Genomic DNA, 9,905 nt, shown 5'->3' with positions numbered 1-9,905 from the left:
TGATGTAGCTGGGTGGAGCTATGCTGATAATATAGGTGTTTTTTTCATTAGTCAACGTTTTTATTATAAAGAGGAAAAGTAAAAACCTGTCATTAATATTATTGATTGTTTAGTTCCGTTTGCGACTCCTTTCATAAAAAGGTGAACAGAATGCAATAACTTCCAATTTACCCAAAACTATATTTTATTTTTTAAATGCACAAAAAGTATATTAAACATTAAAATGTTGAAATCTATGGTCATTTTCATGATTTCAAAAAAAGTTGCAAAAAAGTTTGGACAAGGCCATGTGCTCCATTAACTGCTCCTTGTTTGGGAACTAAGGAGACCAGCTGCTGTAGTTTTCATTTAACCATCCATCCACCCATTTAACCACTTTTTCCAGTTCAGGGTCACAACGAACCTGGAGTATACCCTGAAGTAAAATATTTTTAAGTTCTTGCTTGATACATGATTTTAAGCACTCAAATGTTTTGGACTTCCTTTGCTGGATTTTTAATTTCATAGGAAACCAGTTATTTTCACCTGGACTCCTTTACTACCGATCTCCGTACATTGGAATGCCTGTAGAAGGCTGTCTGGTTATGTCTTGCTGAAATAAATAAGACCTTCTGTAAGTAGACATTGTCTGGATGCCAGCGTACGGTGCTGCATGTCTTCTACAGATTGTGCACGTTACCCATGACATATGAACTAATGCTCCTCTGTACTGTCACTGCATATTGATAACCCTGTCCCATTTAGTGATGTGTGTTTCTGAGCACATTTCCACTTCTCAGTCATGTCTGGTTGATTTATCACAAGGTTCATATTGGCCACTAGCTGATTATTAGCTTATACTGGCTGAAAAACAAAAAAAAGGTAGGAGAAAAACACTTCAACCATGTTATGAGTGTTGACGCTGCATATTTTTTTGACACTTGCAACTTCCGTTTGGCAAGATAAGTGTTTGAAATGGGGAAACCAACAGCCAGCTGATCAGAGCAGAGTCTGGAAGAGTCTAAATGAGTACATGAAGAACTAGACAGATGTTTGAGAAATATGTTTATATTTCGAATGCCTGCAATAATATTGGATATATTGGAAAACTGTTTTGCTTTTTTTGTAAACCACCAAGTATTGGTATCGGCATCAGTCTGCAAAATCGGCATCGGTCTTCAAAATCCTGTATCGGTAGGGCTTTTAGTTTTACTTTGCATATAGAGATTCTTCTGAATCCTTTGATAGTGCTCTTATTTTCCAAACTATGTTGAGAAACATCATTAAATTGTTGAAGTATCTGCCTCCACAGTATTTGTTTGTCAGTGATAAAAATGCAGCAACCGTCCACAAACGCACTACAAGGTCAGAAGTTACGGTTAGCTGCAGTTCAGCTGCTGCAGGGGTTTAAGTCTTGCTCAAGGACTCCTTATATTACAGCCTGGCATTTGCTAAACACTGGAAAATTGCTAGCCTGCCTCTCTCCACAGGCAACAAAATCTGCCCAATATGACTTGTAAAGCTTTACAAGTCTGTTTTATCCATATGAACGTAACAATCTGGAGTATTTTCCGGGCAATGTACAAAAAGAGGAAAAATATTTAATAACGTTTGCATATGTGTTGCCATTTTGCTGATGGCTCGAGATGGGGTTGATTATTGTGGCTCAGTTTTTATTGCGTTTGTTCTCTTGACTCATGACAGGAAGAACATTATTCTACTGTAAACCCATTGTAAAATTGAGACATTGGCCCCCCCCTCGCTCTCTACCAACATGTCCCCTGGGCAATATTACTATGGTAATTTACTAATGTTAAACACTCAAAGTAGACATGGTGTTTAAGTCTGACCTTAAAACGGCCATCTAAAAAGTTTGGTTGGAGCGATAATGTGGACATTGTGAAATAATATTATCCTGTGACCAGTAGTTTGACCTCGGAAAATCATGAACAGTTTTACCATTAACGCCTTCTCTTTAAGGAGGGTAGTCAGAGGACTGTAATGACTTTGCATAATGAGTTACACTTTTTTTTCCCCTCATTGGGTCTGCTTTCTAAAAGATCTCTGTATTGTACAGGAGTGAGTGCTAGTCTCTTTTATCTCTAGAAAAAAAAAAAACCTTGTGGCTACAGTTTGATCAATTAAACTCCTGAAAGGACCCCCCTCCTCCCTTTCTTTCCTCTGCCTGAGAGGAATATAAAGTTATCAGTCTTCCCAAGCGATATGAGGACGGAAATAAGTAGTTTGTCTATAAAAATGTCCAGGTACTTTATCAGCGTCCCAGTAGGCCCCGAGGCCCTGACACTGTTCAATGTGGCTCCCCCTGTACTCCAGTCTCACATGCTCCCTCTTTTTTCCCTCCTCCCTCTCTCCCTGTCTACTTTGTCTCTGCCCAGGGCTGGTTACTCGTTGGGTGGGGTGTTCGCTCCCGGCCCCGCACCTCAGTGGGATTGACTGGGGCTCGAGCCCCAAGTGAGGTTATCGATTTCAATCAGTGGCTCGGGAGATAGGAGCTGAATGATGCTGCAGACTTTAAACAGTGGTCAGCTGCATTGTTTGTTGTTTAGGGTGGGGGCGAAAAACGCTGCAGGAGGAGGCACTTTGACGAGGAGTCAGATAAACACACAAACAGAATCGCTCATAGAAGGAGATGTCTTAATCGTCTGGTTCAGAGTTTTTCTGCATCTTAGCGGGTGCATTTCTCAAAGTAAAGAGGCTGAAAGAATTGACGAAGAAGTACAAAGATTTTTTTCAACCACAGATGCTGCACATTAACACAATTAGATACCGAGACTGCCAGTGATAACTTTGGATTCGCTCATTATTGTTTTTGTGCATAAAACAAATCATTGTTAAGAATTCCCATCACGATTCTCAAGAAGGGATTTAAAAGAACTGCTTGTTTTGTTCATCAGGGTTCCCAAAAGTCAGATATATTTTGTTCTATGTCTTGCGTGCACTATTTTTAAGCATTGTTTGCATAACGCATGGCTTAAAATGATTCCTCCTTACTCAACTCGTCGCTTGTATAATAGGAGCAGCTGTATTTAGAAGCATCCTTTTAGAGTTTAGGAGCTGTTTGCACGGGCAGCAGACATACGCGCTGGAAACAGCACTTTGCCCGATTGCGTTTCTAATTGCATTTAATGTAAGCTAATGTATAAAACTGAAAAATGGCCAACTTGGCAGATCAAGAGTAAATGTTGATTGTGTAATGTGGTGAAAGGACAGGGGGTTTAAGCAATTAATATTCTTCAACGCAGCATTGGTCCAGCAGTACATTGGCTGTTTTACTTTTTCAATAGATGCTGTTCAAGAGCAACGTGGCAACTTTTTTTTTGTTCCATCATTGTTCACAGGAAAAGTACGAGCATTAAGACAGACTGATAAAGTTCCTGTTTTGCTTAAAGAGGGAAGTTAGTTCACGCAATGAGGGCACTGCAGTGTTTTCTGCTCTCAGAAGCATTTGCATCAAGGCCAGGAGATTAAACGTGTGGGTTGGGAACTGGAGAGAGTGTGTTGTCTCGCTTGGGGCCCCCGATGCCAGAGTTCTAGCTTTCATCGCACAGGGTGAAAGATAACTCCTGGACGTTTCACTCTGTGTGGCTACAGGTGGGTGGTTCACATGCTGTAGGTGGCAGCCTCGGTGGAATTCACGCAGAAGTACAGAGGAGGTGGCTGTGGGCAAATTGTTTCACAATTGCCAATGTTCAATACTCTGTACTGAGATGCAGAATCCTACACTGTGTAAACTCATTTGTGTAGTTAGATGGTATTTGAAGTGTTATGGTAATATGTAAAAAAAAAAGAGAAAGAGAAAAGAAAAAAGTAGGTGTTTGGGTTTGTTTTGTTGCATGTATATAATTGCGGATTTTAGATATTACAAAGATCCAGTGAAGAGCACGGGTATGCGAAATAACCTTAGGTGGCATTTTGAAAGAGAAAAATTATGCCCGACATTAAAGGGCGGAAACAATTTTTTGATCGAATAATTAGTGGGCTTGCCAAAAATGTACTCTGTTATTTGTGCTGTAAAAATGACACCAAAAACCGAGACACAAATACAATCTGATTATTTTGGAGGTTTGACTGTTCCCCAGTATGTTAGGCTTTAACATGTCATTGAAGACTTCAGGCGAGGTGTCTGCTTGCAACATTATGTAATGTAGCACTCTGGGCTGATCCCTACACAGTGCACTAAAACATGCATAATTTCCAAGAGATTTTAGTATATATATATATATATTTTGGAAAAAAAAGAAAATATCCATCTAAGATTGGGGAAACCTGCAGTCAGCTGAGACTGAAGAAGTCACTTGGATGAGTGACGAAACGTTTCTCCCACAAAACGCTACGTCCAGATGAACAGATTCAACTTTTGGAGATATCCATCTAATTCTCACAAATGTTCTCGTTAAAGGCTCCATGTTCACTGCATTTGTGCTGGTGCTGAGCTGCCTGCTGCAGAGGAACCTAGTGACCACAGAGGGGCACCGTGGGACCAACTGCCTCATCTTCTATGCAGTGCAAATGGACGGAGGCACCGGAGCTGCCAAAGCTCTGGCTGAGCAGCATGGACTGGAGTTCGTACAACGGGTCAGTGCATGTTTAAAATCTCTTTGTTACCCCAACCTCAGGGCCTGCAATTTACATTTTCTAAATCTGGATTCTAAGATTTCTTTTATTTTGTTTTATTTAAGAGCTGCCAAAGAGCTGACTTCTATTTCCTATTTGAGGGATATCTGACTTTCATCAAATTATAGCAGCATTTGTGAATATTTCATATCTGATCAAAGATGCTTGGAGTGGGCTGGCCGCGCAGTGTAACACACACACACGTATAAAAAGACACATCTATGCTCCCAAACAGGCACACACTCCTCTCTTTCCCCTGAAACCCCCACTTCCCTACTCAGTATGTGGAATAGGCTCAGTGTGTAAGTCTTTAGAAATTATTGGGTCTTTAACCATTTTCACAAGTTTTAATCTGTGACGCTACAATCTTTCTGATTAAGCCACATCTGTGCTTTAAAGGTTACTTTAGTTGTTGAGTCTCAGACTGTGTCAGCTCCCTCAAAAAGTTCCTGGCTACACTGAAAAAAAAATGAACTAAATAAATATATAAAAAAAACAAGGGCTCGGAGCAGGTCTCGGTTAGGTGCAGTACAGAGGTTTTGCCTTTTTTGTTTGGAGCGAGTTCAAAGAGGGGGTTCAAGGGTATAAGAGATTTCGAAATGAACCTCGTCTGATTCTCTCCACTGTGAATGTTTCATGAAAGATTCTCGGCGGAGAGAGATTTAAAAGGTAAGAACTTTTATGAATCGACACCCATTCCTGCTGTGCACTGTTATATTCAGGATTTTAAAAGGGATTTTGTTTAACTTGTGCTTTTCAAATGTAAAGTCTGATTAATCCAAAAAAAATGTTATAAACACATAGCTGAAGTGGTTCACTGTAAAAATCTTAGATAATTGAGCGTCCGTATATTATATCTTACATGCATTTAACAGCATATTGACAGTTTCATTGTAAATAATGAAAGAAAATACTGAAATCATGAATTTTTAGATCTAGAATATTTACAACTGTCATTGTTCTTTATATAATCATAGAAATCAGACCAAAATATTAGTCTTACTTAAGACTCCCCATAAAAGGTTTTAGTTGCAGCTGGTAAATAGAGTGATCCATTTTTCTTATTTTTTGTGATTTGAAGTTATTGATAAGTGATAAGGGTAGGTTGTGTGTGTGTGTGCATTTTGGCATTATTAATAGCAGTCAGTTGGAGTGTCCGCTGGCCTGGTGTGAGGCTGTTTGCAGCACTGGCTCCAGGGAACATGGACGCGAGCTCATTTCAACCTTGGCCCTGCTGCCTCTGCTGCTGCCGCCTGGATCATGAATAAAACATCTCTTTGACCTTTATCAGGAGTGTATTGGACAGTCCACCCCCGTCTCTGTCTTTCTCTCTGCCTGTCTCTCTCTCTCCCTCTCTCATTGTCCCTCATGTATACCCACAAACACCCTCTTGTTTTTTCCTACATTGTTTTCTCCTCTTTTAGACACTAATGATGCAGCGATCTCTTATAATCACAAAAACAAGAGAAAATATGTTTTTTTTAATCTATTTACATAAACTTATTGTATTTGTGCATATACACAGTGCAGTGAGGAAAAAAAACAAAACATATTTGCTGTATGTGTTGTTGAGTTCAGCATCCATAGTCTGGTCATTCAAATTAAGGGGTGCTGGAGCTTTGATGCTCTGGTGTAAGCCTACAGTAGCAGTCTGTTGTCAAGGATTTACACTAATTGTGTGTTTCTGTGTTAATAAGTCGTCCATCCCAGCAACACCAAAACCCAGACAAGAGCCTTCTACAACCCCCACTTTCACCATCCCCTCAGGTCCAATCTGCTGACTGGCTTCTTTTACCTGTCTGTCGCCAGAGGCTGATGCTAAATGTCACTGACACTAAATCGCCTTTGTTAAGTCAAACCTATTTTAATTGTGTCACCAGTGATTTGCAGGTTCTGTGCTGCAAATAAAGTGTATCAAGAAGAAGCACGAGCTTCACATTTTCCTGTGAGATATATATATATATATATATACACATATTATTTTATTTTTTTTGAAACAGTGAAGTGGAATAAAAAGTCTGACAAGCCCAGTGCCAGCTTGGGAGGATTGTGATGTCTGCTGGCATTCCAGCAGTAATGCTGCATGAGTGGAATGGGAATCAAATGTCTCCATGCTGGCACTCAACATATTGTTGGTCCCTTTGATTTAGTGTACAGCATCCAGGAAAATGTCATCGCATGTCTCCATTGTGCAGACTTGACATATCCATTTTGCAACTGTAAAATACAAAGAAAAACAAAAGCAAAATACCCGAGATGATGTCTTTATGCCACACGGACAGATTTACCATCATCCTTTGCAGTTGCTTTTTGCAGGTGTCCCTCTCTTTTTCTTCTTTTTAGCAGACATACCTAAGCATTTCCTGTCACTTTTTGCGATTCTTAAGCGTGTCTAAGTGATAGAGTCGATCCGTTCACATTTATATAATGCCTTACGCATTTGCTCATTTGGGAGGCTTTAAAGATGGGCTATAGTTTGTCAACAATGCTTGAAATTAAATGGCAAATCAGCTCATTCCCAATTAGATGAGATGCAGTGAAATGTAGCAAAATATAATAAACGACGCGCATTCAGAGACTCCTGTCACACAATGGTGAGTCTCTTCGCTCCAACCAAGGCGGTGGTGGTGTAACACACTCATTACAAAGCAGAGAGAAAGAGCTGCTCTGTGTAGACAGGTAATGGCAGCCATCACAGGTGCAGAGTTACACACACACACACACACACACACACACACACACACACACACACACACACACACACACACACACACACACACACAGGCACAGAAAAAAAGAGACCCTGATCACGATCTAAAATAGATGATTTTCTGTTTCGCTTTATGTCGACACAAAACAGCGTCGCAGCGACTCGATATTACACGCTGATAAAGCTCGCAGGCTTACTCACAATGCAGCCAACCCAGTTTTCATGATACTGCATTGTTTACAGGTATTATTTCTTGCTTACTTAAGAGTTTGCAAATCCGATTAAAGCCAGATTAGCTCTATGTTTTGCATTGCTTTTATTTTAGCTGAGATCACTGCTTCGACAATTAAGTGCCTGTATATCCATGTTAGTGTGGTGTGTCTGTGTGTGTGTGTGAGAAGGGGTTTTGTCTTGAACTCTGACTTCAGGAAGTCCCCGGTCTCCAACCAATGGTAAAAGACCTCCCAGATCCCCCTTCTCTCCAGTGAGGTGGAATACTGCCGGCAGATTACCATATCATTACCATATCATTAGCATAACATTACCGCTGCACAGCTTGGCTCGCTGTCTTCGGACGTGCTATCAGCTCATCGAGAGATTCAATCCCCCAATCCGCTCCCTGCTTCCACCCTCCCCTCCTCTTTCCTCTCTCTCCCCCCCTCCCTCCCCTGCCTCTGTACACACGAGGTGTGTTTTCCATCTGAGTAAAGCAGATGTAATTGAGGTAGAGCACTGGATTTACCGGCTAAATGAAATCACACAAACGCTTCGCGATCAGCCGGGGCCGCTGTCGTACACATTCAGAGAGCTCCCTCTCCTCACAGTGCTGCACCCAATTCAGAATTTTCTAATATCCTCTCAGAAATAGCCTCAGTCAGATGCTAAGCTATGTCAAGCCTTACTCTGGCTGGATTACTCTAGGCTGTTATATTATGACCAGGTGTGTGTGTGTGTGTGTGCGTTGGGCCAAAAGGCAAAAAAAAAAGGCCGACCTGCCACCATCTTCTCCCTCGCCCCTTCCACTCCCTTTTCTGTACCGTAGGGCACTCAGGGGCACCGAAAGGGACACCAATCCTCTAATGGTTGTGAGCAAGGGCCCATTCCATTAGTCAGGGGGCCCGGAGTTCATCGCTGCTCCTCAGCGCGAGGAGGGCGGAGGAAGCGAAATGGAAGCAGGTGTTGGCCGGGGGCAACACAGAGGGCAACTCAGCACCAGCTGCATGCTGGGAAACGCAGCCCCCCACCCCACCACTCATCTCCACTCCTTCTCCGCCTATTTCTATTTCCTCATCCAAGTACAGAGCGCACACCTTGTTCATACAGAGCACACACACACACACACACTGACTGCCTATCACCCGCTTTTGTCCCCCAATTTCATTCATTCCAGTAAGCTTTTCTCCATTTTCCTTATCTCTCTCTTTCTCTCTCTCAGCCTCACACACTCGTTCACTCACTCATTCACTCTTGCCTATCTCCATCTCTTTCATTTTCTCTCTCTCTCTCTCATCCTCTCTCTCTATCTCTCTCTCTCTCCCCTTGCTTACCACCCAGCCCCTCCCCTTGCTCCATCTTTACACATACCTCACTCTGATTTGTAAATGGAGAGAGGACTTGTTTGAGGAATATGTGGAGAAGATGTGCTTTCCATCCCAGCTGGGAAACTCTGGAGGGAGACGAGCGCAGAGAAGAAGAAGAAGAAGCAGAAGAAGAAGAAGTTGAAGAAGGAGGGGGCTGAAATTATGTTACCAGCTCCTCGCTTGCTCTCTCTCTCTCTCTCTCTCTCTCTCTCTCTCTCTGTCGCTCTCTCTCTGTGGGCTTAGATGATGTATGGCTGCAAAGGCCACATGTTGGCCGTGTGATGGATTAAAGCACTTTGTAGGAAAATTACTAAGAGCGCCTCGGCACATCCGAGTCTAGCCCTTAATAAAACTCTCTTCAATATTGAAATGGAGAGAGAGAGAGGGAAATACAGAGAGATAAAGAAGATAAAGGACGGTGGTGGACGAGAGCGGGGAGTGGGGCGTGCCAGAAGCCCACAAACACCCTCACACACACAATGCTCTTGTAGGTGATATGAATTCAAAAATGTTGATAAAATTGCATGTTTTGAAGCTTTACCGTTCGATTTTACTTTGAGGTACTTGTTTTGTCTTTATCCATAAAAAGAGCTGAAAAAATAAATAAATGAAAGCAGAGCAGATTTTGTGAAGCACTTGTTTTTTTATATGCTTTGCAGATGAACTTTCAGGACATGCTTTTCACTTACCGCTGCTGTGGAGAACATCGTCCGGTGCTGTTTTTGCGATTTTTGCCTTTTAGTAAAAATGAGAACCTGAGACAGCAGAAGAACCCCGTTTAGACCTGCGCAATAGGACAGAGGACTCAAGTGCACATGAGTTCAAATTTTCACAAAGTACATTATTGTTGAAGCACTTTCTGCTTTTTTTTTTTTTTAGGTCATCAGAATATATGCCTCACATTTACAATCTTTGCAATGATCAAAAAAGCCTCTTTTTTGGGACTGTTTAACCTTCTTTTTAACACTCATTACATATCGAAACATTAGCAGTGAACTTGG

The 9,905-nt window shown here is 41.7% G+C and overlaps 1 protein-coding gene across 3 annotated transcripts in view; it reads left to right on the top strand.

Annotated features, from left to right (window-relative positions):
• LOC102079407 (furin-like protease kpc-1) overlaps positions 1-9,905 on the top strand; it is a 209,374-nt gene that overhangs the window by 766 nt on the left and 198,703 nt on the right. The window contains exons 1-2 of one of the 3 annotated variants that reach the window (XM_005472550.4): positions 971-1,173; positions 4,400-4,575. In XM_005472550.4, the coding sequence (XP_005472607.1) occupies positions 1,029-1,173; positions 4,400-4,575 (321 nt within the window). In that variant the 5' untranslated portion in view covers positions 971-1,028. Of the gene's footprint in view, positions 1-970; positions 1,174-3,433; positions 3,592-4,399; positions 4,576-9,905 lie in introns of those variants that run through there. The other 2 variants (XM_019364583.2, XM_005472551.4) reach the window with 2 other exon arrangements.

The sequence above is a fragment of the Oreochromis niloticus genome, linkage group LG11 (assembly GCF_001858045.2).
Source record: "Oreochromis niloticus isolate F11D_XX linkage group LG11, O_niloticus_UMD_NMBU, whole genome shotgun sequence".
NCBI classification, from domain to species: Eukaryota; Metazoa; Chordata; class Actinopteri; order Cichliformes; family Cichlidae; genus Oreochromis; species Oreochromis niloticus.
The sequence above is the reverse complement of the archived record's forward strand: the minus strand, read 5'-3'. Positions and strand labels throughout refer to the sequence as shown.